At 49.7% G+C, this 20,372-nt stretch overlaps 1 protein-coding gene across 4 annotated transcripts in view; it reads left to right on the forward strand.

Moving 5' to 3' along the window:
• DEPDC5 (DEP domain containing 5, GATOR1 subcomplex subunit) overlaps positions 1–20,372 on the forward strand; it is a 73,958-nt gene that overhangs the window by 14,927 nt on the left and 38,659 nt on the right. For 2 of the 4 annotated variants that reach the window (XM_080650376.1, XM_080650378.1), the window contains exons 10-24: positions 1,274–1,335; positions 3,737–3,806; positions 4,120–4,192; positions 6,215–6,318; positions 7,077–7,151; positions 8,658–8,792; positions 9,841–9,902; positions 10,166–10,239; positions 11,436–11,505; positions 12,756–12,792; positions 13,734–13,854; positions 14,767–14,987; positions 15,599–15,802; positions 17,745–17,880; positions 19,089–19,186. In XM_080650376.1, coding sequence (XP_080506502.1) covers positions 1,274–1,335; positions 3,737–3,806; positions 4,120–4,192; positions 6,215–6,318; positions 7,077–7,151; positions 8,658–8,792; positions 9,841–9,902; positions 10,166–10,239; positions 11,436–11,505; positions 12,756–12,792; positions 13,734–13,854; positions 14,767–14,987; positions 15,599–15,802; positions 17,745–17,880; positions 19,089–19,186 — 1,542 coding nt within the window. The remainder of the gene's footprint in view (positions 1–1,273; positions 1,336–3,736; positions 3,807–4,119; positions 4,193–6,214; positions 6,319–7,076; positions 7,152–8,657; positions 8,793–9,840; positions 9,903–10,165; positions 10,240–11,435; positions 11,506–12,755; positions 12,793–13,733; positions 13,855–14,766; positions 14,988–15,598; positions 15,803–17,744; positions 17,881–19,088; positions 19,187–20,372) is intronic. The other 2 variants (XM_080650377.1, XM_080650379.1) reach the window with 2 other exon arrangements.

Here is a 20,372-nt window from a genome sequence, read left to right on the forward strand (position 1 = left end):
GAACGCATAATAATCTGGCCACTCAGTGTATATCCTATAGGATAAAAGGCTGATATGCAAATTGTCCCCTCGACCAGGAGTTCAACCAGCAGGCAGGCTGGCCAACTGCCCATGTCCCCTCCCCCTGGCCAGGCTGGCCAGACCCCACCCATGCATGAATTCATGCACTGGGCCTCTAATAAATAAATAAATAAATACACACACACACACACACACACACAAACACACTGAGTGGCCAAATTATTATGCGTTCAGAGATCATCATAATCTGGCCACTCAGTGTATATTTTCTTTTTTCTTTTTTAATATATATATTTTATTGATTTTTTACAGAGAGGAAGGGAGAGGGAGAGAGAGCTAGAAACATCGATGAGAGAGAAACATCCATCAGCTGCCTCCTGCACACCCCCTACTGGGGTTGTGCCCGCAACCAAGGTACACGCCCTCGACCGGAATCAAACCTGGGACCCTTGAGTCCGCAGGCTGATGCTCTATCCACTGAGCCACACCAGTCAGGGCACCCAGTGTATATTTTCCATATACTGAATTACATGACCTGTGGCAAAGCGTTAAAAAGTAAACAAAAAGATAAACTAAAGCACAAACACTCATAATGCCAATAGATCTTTAATTGTCCTGTGACTACAGGGTCAAAATCAGAGAGAGACTCTGTGGAACCAACACTTTCTTTGCTATCTTTCATTTCTCGTCCTATCATCCCAGAAATCTCATTTTATTAGGATGACGACACAATAAAGGTGCTAGGCGGTGTGGCTACGGTGTCCAACACACCAGCTTTATGATGCACGCAATTTGGATTTGTGCTTCATAAAATTATCAATTGCTTTTTTGCTGCGGGTCATCAAAATCACTCAAAAACAGCAGGAACTGAAAATGGCAATTTAGCGAGTGCCCAGGGACCCCCTGATCTTCTAACGAACTGCAGGCCTCCCTATGAAAACGATCCTGTTTGGAAATTAGATGGTTCTCTCATTTTGAAGACCCACCGTGGTTTCCAATCACCAAAGCTTTTTCAATCTTGCATTTTACCTTGAAGCCCTGGCCTCTTACTGAGTGAGGTGAATGCTGGATTTGACCCCGTAGAAAGTCTAGGTTGAAACCCATTTTGTATATCTGGCTTTTGTGATCTCGTTTGAGGACATAGCAGAACCCACCTTCTCTTTGACCAGTCCCATTCCTGTGACTTTCCTGAGGGAAGACACTGTCAGCAGGAATTACAGATTGTCCTCACCCTCTTCTTGTTCCTTTCCAGGGGATCTGTATTTTGAGAAAGCTGTGAATGGTTTCCTTGCCGATCTCTTTACCAAGTGGAAGGTATGTTTCCTCTCATGCACTCAATCTCATCGAGCACACGTGATTCAATGCAGATTTTAAAAAAACTCACTGTTTCTATTAAGCTGCATTTCATTGAGGTATCTTAGCTACAGCCTGCGTTGATGAGACGCGACTTAATTTACTTTAATCACCTCAACATTGTAAAAAGCATTTATGAAAAACCCATAGCTAATATCACACCCAGTGTGGAAAGACTGATAACTTTCCCCTTTAAGATCAGGAACAGTACAAGGATGCCGGCTGTCACCACTAGTACCCAACATTGTCCTACAATTTCTAGCTGGAGCAACAACGTAAGAAAAAGAGCCCTAGCCGGTTTGGCTCAGTGGATAGAGCGTCGGCCTGCGGACTGAAGGGTCCCGGGTTCGATTCCGGTCAAGGGCACGTACCTTGGTTGCGGGCACATCCCCAGTGGGGAGTGTGCAGGAGGCAGCTGATCGATGTTTCTCTCTCATTGATGTTTCTAACTCTCTCTCCCTCTCCCTTCCTCTCTGTAAAAATCATTAAAATATATTTTAAAAAAAGAAAAAGAAATAGTGGCCCTGGCCGGTAGCCGGGGTGGTTAGTGTCATCCCGAGAAGCCAAGGTCGTGAGTTTGACCCCCGGTCAGGGCACCTCCGAGAAGAAACCAGTGAATGCACAACTAAGTGGAACAACCGATCTGTGCTTCTCTCTCTCTCAAATCAATAAATTAAAAAAAAAAATCGTTAAAAAGAAGTGTTTGAGGTCACACATGTAGCAGAGAAGAGCATGGAGTCTGTATTCAGGTAGACTGGGTTTCAAATTATGGTTCGGCTCGGATTACCTTTTTTATATTTGAGAAGATATAAAATTATCAATTGCTTTTTTGCTGCGGGTCATCAAAATCACTCAAAAACAGCAGGAACTGAAAATGGCAATTTAGCGAGTCTCTCTGAGCCTCCGCTTTCTTATCTATAGAATGGAGATACTAGTAGCCACTAACTCACAAGGTGTTTTAAATTACCGGCACCTAGCCAGGTCTCAGGAGGGTCTGGGTCTCAATGTAAAATAAGTCTCATCCTCTTTCCGCAGCAACATAGGGAAAAGGTCCTCCCTCTGAAGGTTAAAGAAAATAGAAATATGATGCTTGCCCTCAGAGAACTTACGGATCTGCTGGGGAGATCGGATATACACATTTGAAACAACAGCTAACCATACATTTATTATTATTATTATTATTATTGTTATTGTTATTATTTTAACTACACATTTTAGGGGCTGGGATGTTATTTACTTTTGAGTTTGGACCTGGAAGGCTGGCTCCCTGTTGCAAGCCAAATTTCACGCCATCGGTAAACACTCCCCTTCCAGAACATTGATCTCCAGGCTCCATGGAGTGTTTCTTCTCGCTAGTCCCTGTCCCAGTCCAAAGGGAATGCATTGCCTTGGCTTCAACCCGTGCCTCTCCAGCAGCCCCCAGTCCTCATCCTGTGACAGCGATAGCATGTGGAGTGTCCTTGAGTCTGACATCCACCACCTAGCAGTTCCGTTCCCCTTCCCTAAACTGCACGTATGTAGAAATTACAAAACACTGCCTGGCCGGCGTGGCTCAGCGGTTGAGCATCGATCTATGAACCAGGAGGTCACGGTTTGATTCCAAGTCAGGGCACATGCCTGGGTTGCGGGCTCGATCCCCAGTAAGGGGCGTGCAGGAGGCAGCCGATCAATGAATCTCTCTTCTCATTGATGTTTCTCTCTCTCCCTCTCCCTTCCTCCCTGAAGTCAATAAATATTATTTTTAAGAAACAACAGCAACCGTGACGCAGATACAAACACCAGGATCCTTAGACACTGGGCTGGTCTATTTTCTTTTTCTTTCTTTTTTTTTTTTTAATATATTTTATTGATATTTCACAGAGAGGAAGGGACAGGGATAGAGAGCTAGAAACATCGATGAGAGAGAAACATCGATCAGCTGCCTCCTGCACACCTCCCACTGAGGACGTGCCTGCAACCAAGGTACATGCCCTTGACCGGAATCGAACCCGGGACCTTTCAGTCCGCAGGCCGACGCTCTATCCACTGAGCCAAACCGGTTTCGGCTGGGCTGGTCTATTTTCATGCCAAATCAAGAGCTGGGAGACAGGGGCCTCTACTCTTTTTGGTGATTTGCAGTTTTCAAAGCGTTTACCACATGCTGGGAACTTTAGGTAACTCGCCCAAGGGCACGTAGCGGTACGTCTCGGAGCCAGGACCGAATCTCGGCATTGCCTTGTGCAACCTGTGATCACCTGATGGTATCTGAGACTGTGCTGCCCACCATGCCTCCCAGGACGGAGAACGCCGCGTTCATGCAGGCTGCTCCATGTGGAAGGCACTGGAGTAAACTTGAGCCTTCTTTTTCTCTCCTCACGCCTAGGAGAAGAACTGTAGTCATGAAGTGACAGTGGTCCTATTTTCTAGAACTTTCTATGATGCAAAATCTCTTGGTGAGTACGTCTTTCTCCTAGTTCTTTTTTGTTAAGCTTCTCACACCCCCACCCCATTCGTTCTTTATTATCTTCTTTCCCTTTGCACTGCTCCATCCCTCTCACCTGTCCTGTTCTGCGGACGGTAAAGTAGCAAATAGCACAGTCCCTTAGCGGGCGCAAGAAGTCCGTGGGCTGTGATTCATCTTAAAGCAACTTCATAGACACATCATACCGTTTATTTGTTTTTGTGATGCAAATTTCAACCCGGAAGCGTGGGAGCAGAGAAACTGAGTCTCTCTTTTCAATCTGATGTTTGTTTTCTCTGTTGCAGATGAATTTCCCGAGGTAAACCGAGCCTCCATTCGTCAGGATCACAAGGGGCGATTCTATGAAGACTTTTATAAGTATGTTTTGGGTCCTTCACTAGAAACCCCTCTCCTTGTTTTTTGGTGGTTTTCTTTTCTAACTTTTTTTTTTTTTTAATTAACCTTTGTATTTTGGGATAATTTTAGGTTTACGGAGAAGTTGCAAAGATAATCTAGAGAGTTCCCACATGCCCTTCACCCAGTTTTCCCTGTTAACGTTTCATAACCAAGGTACATTTGTCAGAACGACAAAAACGTTACTATTCACTAAATTTCACACTTTTCTCAGATTTCACCAGTTTTTCCACTTATGTACCCTGTTATTCCAGGGTCCAGTCTAGGATACTACATCGCCTTACGACTTCCCAAACTTTTCGTGGGAAATATTTCAAACTTGCAGAAAAGAATGAGTAATATAATGAACCCATATACCCAATGCCGGGTTTTAACGGTTGTTATGCCATATTTGCCTCATCTGTTCTTTTTGTGGCTAAATTATGATTGAGAGTAAATTATAGGTATTACTAGAGGCCCGGTGCATGAAATTCGTGCATGAGGGTCCCTCAGCCCAACCCCTGCAGCCTCTACAATCCAGGAGCTCTCAGGGGATGTCCTGCTGATGGCTTAGGCCCACTCCCATGGTTCTCTGCTCTCTGCGGGGCCTGGGGGTTTCGCTGCAGCCATGGAGATGGAGCCCCCATGCCCTGCTGTCCGCTCTCTGCCTGCCGCCGCCATGCGCCATGCGAAGGAAGCCCCAATGCCCTGCAGTGTGCTCTGTCTGCCAGGCCTGGGGCTTCCCCGCCATCACCCTGCGAACAAAGCCCCCAAGCCCTGCTGTCCGGGCTCTGTCTGCCAGGCCTGGGGCTTCCCCGCCATCACCCTGCGAACAAAGCCCCCAAGCCCTGCTGTCCGGGCTCTGTCTGCCGTGTCTGGGGGCAGATCCAGCCTCACCGCTTGGTCCCTGCGAACCCCCGCAGGGCTGACAGGCCCAGACGCTGCAGCATCAGTGGAGCGGGGAGGCTGGATCCGCCCCCTCCGGCAGTGGATCCAGCCTTGCTGCTCTGGCGGACAGGCCCGGACACTCCAGCAGCGGGGCTGAGGGGACTGGGCGCCGCCATCTTGTGGCTGTGGGGGCCGCCATTTTTGTCGCGGAGTGACAGTTAATTTGCATATTACTCTTTTATTAGATAGGATAACATTTTGCTCCTCTGCATATCTCTAGAGTAAGGGCATTTCCATGTATAATCACAGTGTAATCACATATATACCCACAATTTTTTTTTTTTACCGTAATCATCTTTTAACAAGATTAATAATAATTCTATAATATTATCCAATATCTAGTACATATTCAGATTTCCTTAATTGTCTCCAAAACAACTTTTTTGTTTGGTCTGCTTAAGCAATTTCCCCTTTCTTCCCTCTCCTCCCCACCAAGTGTTGACTTAATGGAGAATCTGAGTCAGTAGTCAGGTACATGCCTCTGACTGGAAATCAAAGCCACGGCCCTTAGGTGTGCGGGCTGACGCTGTAACCACTGGGCAACACTGGCCAGGACAAGGCAATTTTAACATATCTTCGTTTCAGTCTATGTGACTATTGACGTGGTTACATTTCTTTGTTAATATATTTTTTTTAAAGATATGTGGTCATCCCCTGAACAGTCTTTTTTTTTTTTTTTTTTAATATATTTTATTGATATTTTACAGAGAGGAAGGGAGAGGGATAGAGAGCTAGAAACATCAATGAGAGAGAAACATCGATCAGCTGCCTCCTGCACACCTCCCACTGGGGATGTGCCCGCAACCAAGGTGCATGCCCTTGACCGGAATCGAACCCGGGACCCTTCAGTCCGCAGGCCAACGCTCTATCCACTGAGCCAAACCGGTTTCGGCTCTTTGTTAATGTTTGTTAAATGTACTTGACTTTATCACTTGTGATTGTGTGGTAAAGCTTTGGGAATCCCTTCTATCCACTCCTCTCCTTGCAGCCCTCTGAGGGAGCTGCTGTCCTGTGAGTAGTAGTTGACTGATGTCTGTTTCATGGTGACGCTCCTTTCAGAGTGGTGGTGCAGAATGAGAGGAGAGAAGAGTGGACTTCGCTCCTGGTGACCATTAAAAAACTCTTCATCCAGTATCCAGTGTTGGTGCGACTGGAACAGGCAGGTACTGCATCCACGGCATAGAAGGTGCAGCAGGGAAGAGAGGTGTAGGACGAGGCTGGGAGCAGAAGAGGCTCATGTTTGTTCCCCTCCCAGTGCTGTGGGTAGTTTCTGCTTCCATCAGGTTTCTTTTGTAAAAAAAATAATAATAATAATAATAATTTTAAATTGATTTCAGAGAGGTAGGAAAAGGGAGAGAGAGATAGAAACACCAACAATGAGAAAGAATCATGGGTTGGCTGCCTCTCACACGCCCCACACGGGAGATCGAGCCTGCATCCCGGGCATGTGCCCTGACCGGGAATCAAACCGTGACTTCCCGGTTCCTAGGTTGATGCTCAACCCCTGAGCCACACTGGCGAGGCTCAGGTTTCTGTTTCTGGTTGGGTCCAGTGGTTCATTACACGTGCAGTAGTTTCTTCTTTTTTTTTTTTTAAAAAAAATATATTTTTATTGATTTCAGAGAGGAAAGGAGAGGGAGTGATAGAAACATCAATGAGGAGAGAGAATCACTGATCGGCCGCCTCCCGCACGCCCCCCACTGGGGATCGAGCTTGCAACCCAGGCATGTGCCCTTGACCGGAATCGAACCCCGGACCCTTCAGTCCGCAGGCTGACGCTCTATCCACTGAGCCAAACCGGCTAGGGCACACATGCAGTAGTTTCCATAATGTCCCCACCCCAGGGGAGCCAGGCCCCTTCCACTTGCTTTACAAGAGTTTCTCATGCGCTGTCTTCCTTCTCGTGTGTCTGTTGCTTCAGAGGGCTTTCCTCCAGGAGACAACTCTACCTCAGCACAAGGGAACTACCTAGAGGCCATCAACCTGTCGTTCAATGGTGAGTGAGGACAGCGGCCGCCGTGAGCAGGCGCCCTGCTGACCGGGTGACCCTGAACGTCTCTGTACTGATGCCCAAGACCCAGGCCTGGTTGGTGATGTGCACACCCACCTCCCCCCCAAATTAACTGAAAGCATTAACTGCTGATGGCCGAAGTGTAGCTCTTAGGTCTTCTCTTGGGAATTCACCTGCTGTTCTCATCGGTTTCTCAGAGTAAAGCGCTGCGGGGCGGGGTGGGGGGGGTCCCCCCTTGGGCTCTTTATTTTACTAAACTGTATTCTTTCTCTTTTTCACCCCAGCCCTCAGCTGCTCCCAGGCAATTTTTTTCAATCAACTTTTTAAAAAAATTACAAAAGTGGACCCGTGTGCCTAGAATTCAGTTCACAGAGAGGGATATTGAAGAAAACCTCCCCCTTCCTGCCACTGTGCAGCTCCTTCTGAGAGAGGCCTGTTCAGGGTGTGGCGGGATTTCGTCCTGACGTTTGTCCCTACATTCACGTGTTAGTCGGCAGATACCGAAACCGACTAAACTCATTTAAACACAAAGGGGAATTTACTCTGAAGGTCCAGGGGCTCAGTGGGGCAGCCGAGAAAGGCCCGAACCCCATGTCGAAGAACGTGGGGACCAGGGTGGCTCTGGGAAGCGCAGCGGCAGGAATTCCTGGAACTGTGTTCGTCTCCCAGCAACCCCGGCTCTGCTCTCTGTTCCGAATTCCACGTTCCCAGCAGAGAGCGTCTGATCGGGTCAGCCCCGGTCAGGCATGTGTCTGGTGCCGGCCAGCAGTCCGAAGTGACCCTGTGTGGGCACCTCACTGTGCATGTCACCCTCCCCCGGCCTGCACTCGGGCGCTGGGCATTCTAGAGCCTGGGTCTTTTATTAACGAATCTTCCGTCATATTGGGATATCACTGATTTTCCATAGTGAGAATTACACAGGCCAGAAATAAAAGTTAACTTTCCAAATTTGCTAAGTCATCACCAGGTTCTGGCCCATCTCTTTGAAATATTGTCCGAAATTAGTATTTGATTTTAAAAATACTTCTTTAAAAAACTATATTTTTATTGATTTCCGAGAATAAGAGAGAGGGGGAGAGAGAGAGAAACATCAATGATGAGAGAGAATCACTGATCGGCAGCCTCCTGCACGCCCCCTACTGGGGATCGAGCCTGCAATCCCCGGCATGTGCCCTTGACCAGAATCGAACCCAGGACCCTTCAGTCCGCAGGCTGACGCTCTATCCACTGAGCCAAACCAGCTAGGGCAGTATGTTATTCTTGCAAGTTTTAATACCACCTCATGTGTGGAAACTAATGACATGAAGTTTGAGCCTGTAAGGCTGGGTGCACCAGGCAAGTATTAATGGAGAGAGATGAACAAAGGCGACAGTGACATAGTCTTGTGCGAGGCAGCTCTTAATGTAAAAGGGGAAAAGCAGGCAGCCGTGGCTGGTTTCTGAAAAGCTGCAGCATCTCCATCGGAGGGTTTATGTTTTGCTTCGTTTCCAGTGTTTGACAAGCACTATATCAACCGCAACTTTGACCGAACTGGGCAGATGTCCGTGGTGATCACGCCTGGGGTGGGTGTGTTCGAAGTGGACCGTCTGCTCATGATCCTGACCAAGCAGCGGATGATAGATAACGGTAATGCTCCCTGGGTCCTGCTGACTTACCCTTAGAACTCAGCTTCCCCTGCTCTGTGCACCGGTGGTCGGGGAGTGTGGGTGATATCAGGGGACAAAAAGTGGTTTGGGAGAAGTTGGGTCCTACACAGTTAAGCCCATTCCTTAATTTCAGATTTTTTAAATTGATTTCAGAGAGGAAGAGAGAGGGAGAGAGAGAGAGAAATACCAATGATGAGGGAGAATCATTGATCAGCTGCCTCCTGCACGCCCCCTACTGGGGATTGAGCCCGCAACCTGGGCGTGTGTCCTCGACCAGAATCGAACCCGGGACCCTTCAGTCCTCAGGCTGATGCTGTATCCATTGAGCCAAACCAGCGAGGGCCCTAATTTCAGATTTTAACATGTTAGTGTACCCTGCTTATCTCTGAAGGGCACAACTGGTACTCTGAGTTTCCCAAACATATTTGACTCTGGGGAACCCTTTTGGGGGTGATGGTTTCAAGGAACCAGTGTCCATCAGCCCACACTGGGAAATCCCATCATATCGTCTAGTGCAGCCCTCCCTCTGTGGGGTGCCATGCTTCCCCAACTTGCACCCCGGGCCCCCATTTGATTTGTGCTTCCACAACAGGATGGGGCCGGGATAGTAAATCCCAATTGCCAGTAAAGAAGCCCTGTTAAGTGACGTGGGTCGTTTGGCTTTTTACGGAGATGACAGGTTCCTTTCCCTGTCCGGCCCTGACCCTGGTCATGGAGGCCTGGCTGTCTGTGTGCCAAATCGTGATCTGCAAGGCAGGCAGAGGCTGACTGTCGAGCACCGAATAGTGGCAGGTGTGACAGACTTGGTCACAGGACAGAGAAAGACCAAACACATCTGTGTGCTTCTTTGCTGCGGAGGCAGCGCCAGGGCGTTGTAAATCGTAGCACGGCATGTTGGCTCTGCCTCAGACCCTCACCCAGTGAGATAACCTCGATAACAGATGGGCGCACTGATCTCGCCTCTCCCCGCCTCACCTCTCCCCGCCTCACCTCTCCCCAACCTCTTTTTGTCTTTTTTTTTTTTTCAGGAATCGGTGTGGACTTGGTGTGCATGGGGGAGCAGCCGTTACATGCTGTCCCGCTGTTCAAGGTAATTCAGTTTTGGATTGCTTACGGAAGGCCAGTTTCCAGGGCCGGGCCGTCTTGAGAATAGTTTTCATTCAAAACAAAATCTGGGCTGAGGGGCCGGGGGAGGACGGGAGCAGGCTGGAGAGGCCAATGGGGGGAAGAGGAGGACCTAGGTAACACTTCCAACAATGAAGATCAAGAGAAGGAAAAAAAGAAACAGAAGGGGAGCAGTGCCCTGGCCTCCTTGGTTTCGTAGCTGATCGGTGCCTGCCTTCTCCCTTGCAGCTGCATAACCGGAGTGCTCCTTGCGATTCCCGTCTGGGCGATGACTATAACATTCCTCACTGGATAAACCACAGGTGGGCGTGGTCTTGACTCGTGGCATGTGACAAGAATTTCAACTAACTCCCTTGCCATTTTCTCTATAATAAAGTCTCTTGTCAAGACGTGGAAACCAAAAGCTCTGACATTTGCTTAAAGCTTCTCTGTGTACATGCCCGACGGGCGTGGCTCCGTGGTTGAGCATCGACTTATGAACCAGGCGGTCACAGTTTGATTCCCGGTCAGGGCCCAGCATCATGCCAAGCATCTGGGTGAAAAATTATTCTGGTATCAATAGATTTATCTCTGCCAAAAGAAGGAGATTCTAGTCCAGTTAGGAATGAGAACTAGCACGAACACAATTGAAAGCATAATTAATGTTTGGTAGTAATTACGAAAGAAGTCAGCATTGGGGAGACCAGGGATGCCTGAGACAAAGGCATTCAGGAGGCGGCTGATCCAGGGCTGCGATTTCAGCTGTGTCCTTTTTTTTTTTTTTTTTTTAATATATTTTATTGATTTTTTTACAGAGAGGAAGGGAGAGGAATAGAGAGCTAGAAACATCGATGAGAGAGAAACATCGATCAGCTGCCTCCTGCACACCCCCCACTGGGGATGTGCCCGCAACCAAGGTACATGCCCTTGACTGGAATCGAACCTGGGACCCTTTAGCCCGCAGTCCGACGCTCCATCCACTGAGCCAAACCGATCAGGACTCAGCTGTGTCTTGAGGTTTAAAAAAGAAGGGGGTTTATGCCCTAGCTCAGTGGTCGGCAAACTGCGGCTCGCGAGCCACATGTGGCTCTTTGGCCCCTTGTGTGTGGCTCTTCCACAAAATACCACGGCCTGGGCGAGTCTATTTTGAAGAAGTGGCGTTAGAAGAAGTTTAAGTTTAAAAAATGTGGCTCTCAAAAGAAATTTCAATCATTGTACTGTTGATATTTGGCTCTGTTGACTAATGAGTTTGCCGACGACTGCCCTAGCTGGTTTGGCCCAGTAGATAGAGCGTCAGCCTGCGACTGAAGGGTCCTGGGTTCAATTCCAGTCAAGGGCACATGCCCAGGTTGCGGGCTCGATCCCCAGTAGAGGGCGTGCAGAATGTAGCCGATCAATGATTCTCTGTCATCATTGATGTTTCTATCTCTCTCCATCTCCCTTCCTCTCTGAAATCAATAAAATATGTATTTTTTAAAAGGGTGGTTTAGATTGATGACCCTGTTTGTTTCTTTCACAGTTTCTACACCTCCAAAAGCCAGCTCTTTTGTAACAGTTTCACCCCCCGGATAAAACTGGCCGGGAAGAAGGTAGGTGTCACCCACCAGCAGAGCCTCGAGGGACTGTCACACACCCCGGCCATTATTTTGGTCCTGAGATACTCCCTTCCCCACCCCGGGGAATAAATGAGTTTAAGAAATTGTTTTTAGAACTTTTTACCATTTCCCACATTAAATAAATAGCAAGGCTAATCCCCATATGTAAGAAATATCTTTGGCAAAAAATATGGCCAAAAACTATTTTTAGTTTTCAGTAATAAAAAGAGCGATTTTTGTTATGATGCGACTGGTGTGTTCACCCACTGAGACCTCTCGGGTGCTGGTAGGGACAAAGACAGGGACACATGTTGCAGCAAAGGGGAAATATGTTAAAAAGATGACATCTTAGCAGGTCGTTAAAGAAAGGCACATTCAGACAGGAGTGGGGACTCATTTTTTTTGCTTACCAAACCAAATAGGCTTAAAACCTATTAATAAGTATACCCACAGTCTGTGAAATTGTTGCTTGAGTATCTGGCTCGTGTCCGATTCTTACGAAACGCAGTTCAGCGTGTTTGTGAAGAGCAGTGCAAAAGGTCATGCCATTTGACCGCATCATTTTATTTCCGGCCACGTGGTCTAAGGAGATAACTGAGGACATTGAATCTGAATAGACCTTGGTCTAGCGTTGTTGTTTTTTTTAAAATATATTTTTATTGATTTCAGGAGGAAGGGAGAGAGAGAGAGAGAAACACCAGTGATGACAGAATCGTTGATGGGCTGCTTCTTGCACGCCCCCTGCTATGAACCGTGGTTCATAGGTTGACGCTCAACCAGCAAGCCACGCCGGCTGGGCTAGTTTTATTCATAACAGTGACAAGTTGAAAATAGTAAGGAAATGGCTAAATAAACCATGAAATATCCACTCGATGGAATGCATTTGCAGCCAATAACAATGCCGCTCTTAAGTGTTTGAGGAGCTGGGACTTTGGCTCTGCCACCGGCCGATTGTGTGCCTTTGAACAAGTCTCTTATTCCTTCTAGAATTAAACAGCCTCCCCTGTGAAGTGGGGTCCGGGGGCCCACCGGGTAGAGTTGTGAGAGCCAACAGGATGTGAGGTGGGAGGAGAGGGCCTGGCAGGGCTGGAGGCCACGGTGGGTAGACTCCTGCGTTCGCTCCTGCCTCTCCATCAGTGTGAGAGGGTCTCCCCCCGGGGGAGCAGCCACCTGCGTGCTGTGCCCTGTGGTCAGTCCTGTTCCAGCAGGGAAGGGAGCGATTAATCCTCTCTTTATTTCCTCAGCCCGCCTCTGAGAGAGCGAAAAACGGCCGTGACACGTGTGAGTATTTTCCTCCTTCATCTCTTTTAGAAAGAGTCAGCCTGCCAGGGCAACAAGAGGGTGTGAGCTCCCATCAGACGCTCACAGCCGAGCTGGGGGACCTGGCTTCCTAAACCACCTGTGTATTTTTGTCCTATCAGCTGCAAGATGGATGATAAGGACAGGTCATTGGTAGGGGTCAGGGAGAACATCTGAAAGTACGAAACGTACATATGAAGATGGTATTTTAAGAGTGGGATTACAGAAGAATGTGGTACTGCCATCACCTTGCCTTCACTTAGTGTTATACTCTTTCTGCATCCTTTGACATGTAAGTCATGTATCTCAACAACCTGATGAATGGTTATCATCCTTTTTAAAAATATATATTTTTTTAATTTTTAGAGGGAGAGGAAGGGAGAGGGAGAGAGTGAAACATTGATGTGAGAGCAGAACATCTATCGGCTGCCTGCTGCCTACCGGGGATCGAGCCTGCAACCCGGGCATGTGCCCTGACCGGGAATCGAACCAGCCACCTTTTGGTGCACAGCAGGATGCCCAACCAACTGACCCTCACCAGTCAGGGCCTCCTTCCCCGCCCCCCCCAGGGGGAGATGATGATGATGATGATGGTGATCATTATGTCTTACAGATTTTTTTTTTTAATATATTTTATTGATTTTTTTACAGAGAGGAAGGGAGAGGGACAGAGAGTTAGAAACATCGATGAGAGAGAAACATCGATCAGCTGCCTCCTGCACACCTCCCACTGGGGATGTGCCCCCAACCAAGGTACATGCCCTTGATCGGAATCAAACCTGGGACCCTTCAGTCCGCAGGCCGACGCTCTATCCACTGAGCCACACCAGCTAGGGCTGTCTTGCAGATTTTGATGCAGACCCTCGGAAGGCATCTGGTTGAAAGGAGCTTTGATGACAATTCCTGTTCTCTGTGTGTTTCAGCTCTTGGGACTCCAAAAGAAGCTGAGAACGCCCTTCCCATCCAAGTAGACTATGATGCCTACGACGCTCAAGTGTTCAGGCTGCCAGGCCCATCCCGGGCTCAGCGCCTCGCCACCTGCAGGTGTTCTGCCCGATTCACTTGGGGGTGGATATAAAAACTGCTTGGGAAACTGTGAGGTCCGGCGGGACCTCTGTGAGAGCAACCTTGAAAATGTTTTCAATTCAAATAGCCGGGGGCGGGGGCGGGCTGGAGAGGGTTGGGGGAGGAAAGGAGACATATGTAATACTTTCAACAATAAAGAATTATTTTTTAAAAATTAGCCAAATAGGAAGCATACCATATAGATCATTAGGATTTTGTTTTCAGGTTCTCTGGGTCAGCCATTGTGTTAGCTCTGTTTGCTGTGACGTATTGTCCCTAATAGGAGCGCATTCTGCGTTTTACTAGACACTCGGACATCTCATTGGGGATTTTTTAATATATATTTTTATTGATTTCCGAGAGGAAGGGAGAGGGACAGAGAGAGAGAAACATCCATGATGAGAGAGGATCATTGATTGGCTGCCTCCTGCAGGCCCCCCACTGGGGATCAAGCCCGCAACCCGGACCTGTTCCCTGACTGGGAATCGAAATGTGACCCCTGGTTCATAGGTCGACACTCAACCACTGAGCCACACCAGCCGCTGGCCAGGCTCATTGGGGATTTTTTAATATGTATTTTTATTGATTTCCGAGAGGAAGGGAGAGGGACAGAGAGAGAGAAACATCCATGATGAGAGAGGATCATTGATTGGCTGCCTCCTACACGCCCCACACTGGAGATTAAGCCCGCAACCCTGGCCTGTGCCCTGACTGGGAATCGAAATGTGACCTCCTGGTTCATAGGTCGAAGCTCAACCACTTAGCCACGCCAGCCGCCGGCCGGGCTCATTGGGGATTTTTGTTAACGGTTTCCCAAGTAGCTTGGGCTGGTGACAGGTTTGGGGGCAGCGTCCCTTCCTTGGCGGTAACTTGTCCTCTCTCCCGGGTCAGGTCTGTGCGCGAGCAGGAGAGTCACAGTCGAAAGAGTGCCAGCTCCTGCGACGTCTCCTCCAGCCCTTCTGTGCCCAGCCGGGCGCTGCCCACGGAGGAAGTGAGGAGCCAGGCTTCCGACGACAGCTCCCTGGGCAGGAGCGCCAACATCCTCATGATCCCTCTCCCCCACCTGCACCAGTATGAAGTCAGCAGCTCCTTGGGCTACCCCAGCACGCGAGGTCAGAGCCGGAGCCCTGGCCGAGCTGGGCAGAGCTGGGCACAGTTTCCTGCCTGCAGTGGGGGGTGGAGGAGTGGGCGGTTGTGGCCAGATGTAAGTCCACGTTGTAATGATTTCTCTGCCAGTGCAATGAGTACAAACCACCTGAGCTGTCCATGTGTGCCTACGAGGAAAAGCAAGCAGGTTTAGCGAATACATTGACTGTCTCCGCCAGGGTCTGGCCCCCTGGTCATCCAAATATATGTATCTTATCGTTCCTCTCACATGCAGAATATACCCACCCCGTCTCCACGGAGGCAATTCAAGTCCTGCCCTTGACGTGTACCAGCTTAAAGGCCGGGTCTTTAAGGCTAGGCGATATGTGGTCCTCCCCACCAAAGCGTGGATGTGGCTTCATTGGGCCAGTCATTTGGGGACCACGACGAAGTATTTAAAAAGTAAACAAACCCACGGTTTCATTTCTCCCTAGTTTGGTGATTTTACTCGTTTCCCTCACTGCTTGGCATGCATAATGTCCAGGATTCTTGTCAGCCTTGGCAGATCGGACTGCCTGGTTCTGGTTCCATGTGGCTCTGCTCTGTCTCCGTGTCTCATCTCTACCATCACCGGCAGATGTCCTGGAGAACATGATGGAGCCGCCGCAGCGAGACTCCAGCGCGCCAGGGCGGTTCCACGTGGGGAGCGCGGAATCCATGCTGCACGTTCGACCCGGAGGCTACACACCCCAGCGGGCGCTGATCAACCCCTTTGCCCCCTCACGAATGCCCATGAAGCTCACGTCCAACAGGAGGCGCTGGATGCACACCTTTCCTGTGGGTGAGTCGGCGGCTCAGGAAAGAGCCGTGGACCGGGCACTCCCAGGCCCGGTCCTCAGCACCAATCAACCACGTGGCCTCGGTCAGATATCCAAACGCCTCTGCGTACCTCGTGCCCCGCCTGTATGATGGGGTGGCCACGCCCACATTGCCTACCCCACGGGTTCTTGTGAAGATCCCGAGGGCACACCTGGGAATGGGCTTTGTCACTGTAGTGAGCGGTATCGAGCCGAGGGCTTCTGTTCTGTTAGAAAGAGACTGCGCTTTGCCACCTGCTCTCTTTCCTAAGACTGATGGCCCTCATTCTCGTTCATTCCTTCCTGCCTGCCTTTCTCTGGGTATTGATATTACTGTTTGTTTGTTTGTTTGTTTAAAGATTTTTTTTTTTATTGATTTTTAGAGTGAGAGTAAGGAATAGAGAGAGGGAGAGAAAAACATCGATGTGTAAGCAACACGTAGGTCGGCTGCCTCTTGCAGGCCCCCCTCCAGGGGTTGAGCCTGCAACCCAGGCATGTGTCCCGATTGGAACTCAAACCAGCAACCCCTTGGCAACCAGGACGATGCACAACCAACTGAGCCACACTGGCCAGGGCACTATTACTGTTTGGGTTACTTGGTTATGTTCCTTTGTTTTTTTTCTTTGGGATCTCTGACAACTGCAAAAAGAATTTTTTTTTCTCCAAATTCAGTTCTTCCGAGTCCGTCCTGTTTGGTGTGTGCCTGTCCTGGAGGTGACAGTAGGTTTTATGCAGCTGTGGCTGCAATGCACCTGCAGCTTAATGGGCGCTTGCTGGGCTGGGAAGGGCCAGGTGCACGAAACGCCAGGGTTTCTCATGGAAGCCATCTTGCTGAGTGCCTAGAAATGCCTAGTTGTTATTATTGCTTATTATTATTATTTCCTTGCTTTAGTGTTACATAAGTGAGCAATGGCTCTGGTTCTTTCGGCTGTAATTGGGAGTCATTCTCAGTCCCCCTTTCGCCCTCCTGTTCGCTGTCCTAATCAGTCACGTGACCTGTTTCTTTCTGGGTCTCTTTCTTCCCATGGCTACCCCCACTGGCTCCCTTCGCGTCCTCTTGGGAGAAGACCTATTGGTGTTTCTGCCGTGACTCTTCGCTCTTCTTGCTTCTGTGCTTTTCCTCCAAACACGCGACACGCAGCACTTGACCGAAACAATGTCTCCCAAGCTGCATCCTCCTGCCCGCCTGGCCTCTCATCGCCCAGGCCCCCCCTTGCCGGGCTCCCCAGCCGTCGCCATCCTCAGAGGTTCCTTTCTTTCCCACGCTCGTCTGGCGGTCTCCTGCACGCCTGGGGTTTCACACGGATCCTTCCTTCCACCTAGACATCCTCTCCTTCAGCCCCTGCTGACCTAAATGCTCTGAAACTTCTTTCTCTAGGAAGCATTTTTTTTAGCAGACCTGACTAATTCTGATGATCTCCTACTCGTCTTTATTGCGCTTATGTATCTTCTGCTTCTTCGAGTCACAGTTGTTGCTATCTTATATATTAGTCAAGTCGTTGGTGTTACTTTTTTTAAAATATATATATATATATATATATTTTTAAATATATTTTATTGATATTTCACAGAGAGGAAGGGAGAGGGACAGAGAGCTAGAAACATCGATGAGAGAGGAAACACCGACCAGCTGCCTCCCGCACACCTCCCACTGAGGATGTGCCCGCAACCAAGGTACATGCCCCTGACCGGAATCGAACCCGGGACCCTTCAGTCCGCAGGCCGACGCTCTATCCACTGAGCCAAACCGGTTTCGGCTTAAAATATATTTTTATTGATTTCAGAGAGGAAGGGAGAGGGGGAGAGAGAGAAACATCAATGATGAGAGAGAACCATTGATTGGCTGCCTCCTGCACACCCCAACTGGGGATCAAGCCCGCTAGCTGTCGGGTGGGGATGATGCTCAGTGGGTCTTTGTCTGGGTAGGACCATCCGGAGAGGCCATCCAGATCCATCACCAGACCCGACAGAATATGGCGGAGCTGCAGGGCAGCAGGCAGAGGGACCCCACCCACTCCTCTGCAGAGCTGCTGGAGTTAGCCTATCATGAAGCTGCTGGAAGGTGAGAATGTGCGCAGGGCTCCGGACGGTACCCTGAGACCACCCTTCGGCACCCAAGACAATGCGCAGAACAGTCCGCTGGCACAGTGTCACGTTGATGAGACCGGAAGAACCAGTGTGAGGTCAGGGTCAGCGTCACTCCCTTCAGAGGGCCAAGTTCAAAGCAAACAGCCTGCCGTTTTTGCCAGAAATGTTGCCCAGGCCCTGCTTTAGCTGGAGGTGTAATTCAGAGCGCAGTTTGTAAACCTCAGACATGAATGTCTTCTAGTCCTCGGTCAAGGGTGACAAGGGGTGCCGAGACCGGTGATTCTTGCTGTGTGTGTTGGGCAGGCAGGCTCTGACTTTGGTCACTTTGGTCACTGAGAAATTTCCCTGCCGAGTTTAGAATAATTCAATGCTAAAAAGAGTGGAAACCAAGGTCTGTGTTTTTTTAAAAACAAGCCTTTTTGAACCAGAATTCTGAATGTGTTACTGGCACCCAAAGAGACTCGGTCCAGGAAGAAAGCCATTTAAGCCTTGGCAAGCTTGAGTCCGGGGTACGCCTGGACTCACTGTGATGCTTTATTTTTTAATATATTTTATTGATATTTTACAGAGAGGAAGGGAGAGGGATAGAGAGCTAGAAACATCGATGGGAGAGAAACATCGATCAGCTGCCTCCTGCACACCTCCCACTGGGGATGTGCCCGCAACCAAGGTACATGCCCTTGACCGGAATCGAACCCGGGACCCCTCAGTCCGCAGGCCGACGCTCTATCCACTGAGCCAAACCGGTTTTGGCTCACTGTGATGCTTTAGGCAACACTTTGCAGACCCCATTCACTCACCTCAGCATGCCCTGGGGTGGATGAGGGATGCAGGTCGGATGTGACCGTCTCTACCAGATTAACTGGCTGCCTCTTTTCGAGCGCCTCACATCCTCCTGCTGGTGTGAGCAGGGGAGGCTTAGAGCAGAAAGGGCAGGCGGTCCAGCCTGGCAATAGCAGGGAAGGTGCCAGGGCAGGAGGGGCTGGTCACAGGAGGCCGGAGCTGGCACACAGACCACGCGCCGCAGCCTGGTAGCCTGTGGTACGGATCCCCGCGGCTGCCAGCCTGTGTGGCTGGATACCCAGTCCTGTTGTTGACGACGACCCCCGGGCTGCAGCGGGAGCAGGATGAAGGAGGCCATGATCTGCACTAAGCCAGGTGGCTGGGCTCTGTTCCCTGCAGGCACAGCTCCTCCCGCCAGCCTGGCGACGGCATGTCCTTCTTGAACTTCAGTGGGACGGAAGAGCTTGCTGCCAGCCTGCTTAGCAACAGCGGTGCAGGTAACCAATCGAGGAGGCGACAGAGCCGGGGTGCTCGGAGCAGGCTCACCCGGGGACCAGAAAGGAAGGGCCACGTCTATTTTGGGATCATGTCAGCCACAATTTGGGGTGACCTATTTGGAAGCAGTGCTTTATAATGCATGGAATTATAAATGGGCCGCACGTTACATTTTTAGCCGGGAACAGGCTGGTCAAGCCACATTTATCATCGGCCTGTCAGTGAGTCGTGACCAAGGACGACTTGCGAGCTTGGTGTTGAGGGCAGCACCAGGGCCAGGGCAGGGGAGATCTCTGCTCCCGAAAGAGCTTTCCATTGTGTGTGTGGGGGGGGGGGTGCGGGGGGGGGGGCAAACCCCCCTCCATAAAACAACTAGGAGAGGCCCTGACGGGAACAGTGTGGTGTATTTTGTCCTCTTACTTCTTTGCATTCCTTGTTCGGCCCGTGTGGCTCGGGGGTTGAACGTCGACCCATGAACCAGGAGGTCGCGGTTCAATCCCGGGCGGGTCAGGGCACATGCCCAGGCTGTGGGCTTGCCTCTGTCTGGAATATGCTTTTTCTCTTTCTTCAACCCCTGATTCTGCTTGGGAAATGTCAGCTTGGTCTTTATGCATCAGCTCCAGCAACGCCCCTCCTTTGCAGCCCTCTGGTGCTCCTGTCTCCTCCCCCTGCCTTCCCAAGAGCTGTCCCACTTGGCACGTTCTGATCCCATCGTTTCCATGTTTGTCTCTCCACTGGCCTGAAAGAGCTTGTCTCTGCTCATCCCCACATTGTCCCAACACTCACACAGGTATTGACAACTGAACGTACACTTCCAAGGCCAAGCTGCCATACGCGAGAAGCATCTGAATGACCCACAAAGTTATTCTAATTTGTCTGCGAGTATTCAATTACCAAAATATGTTCTAGAATGTTTAGCATCTTAGAGAAGGCATGGGCACCTCGGTATTGTAGGCTGGGTGATGTATGGGTAATGCAGTGAAGTAGGGTCATCCTTACTCTTGCCCTGTCCCTTTATGACCAATAGCATGTGTTTTCAAAGGGGTCAGGGGTCAACAGGAGGTGGTCTGTAGCAATGGCCTCGCATGGGACTTGAACTCCCACCTTTGATTTCGTGCTTCCTGGTCAATTGTGTTAGCCAGCCACGGAAAGAAGTGCAATAAAATCATTCTGTGTTGCCATGTGCAA

Source organism: Plecotus auritus (assembly GCF_963455305.1).
Source record: "Plecotus auritus genome assembly, chromosome: 13".
In the NCBI taxonomy this organism is placed as follows: Eukaryota; Metazoa; Chordata; class Mammalia; order Chiroptera; family Vespertilionidae; genus Plecotus; species Plecotus auritus.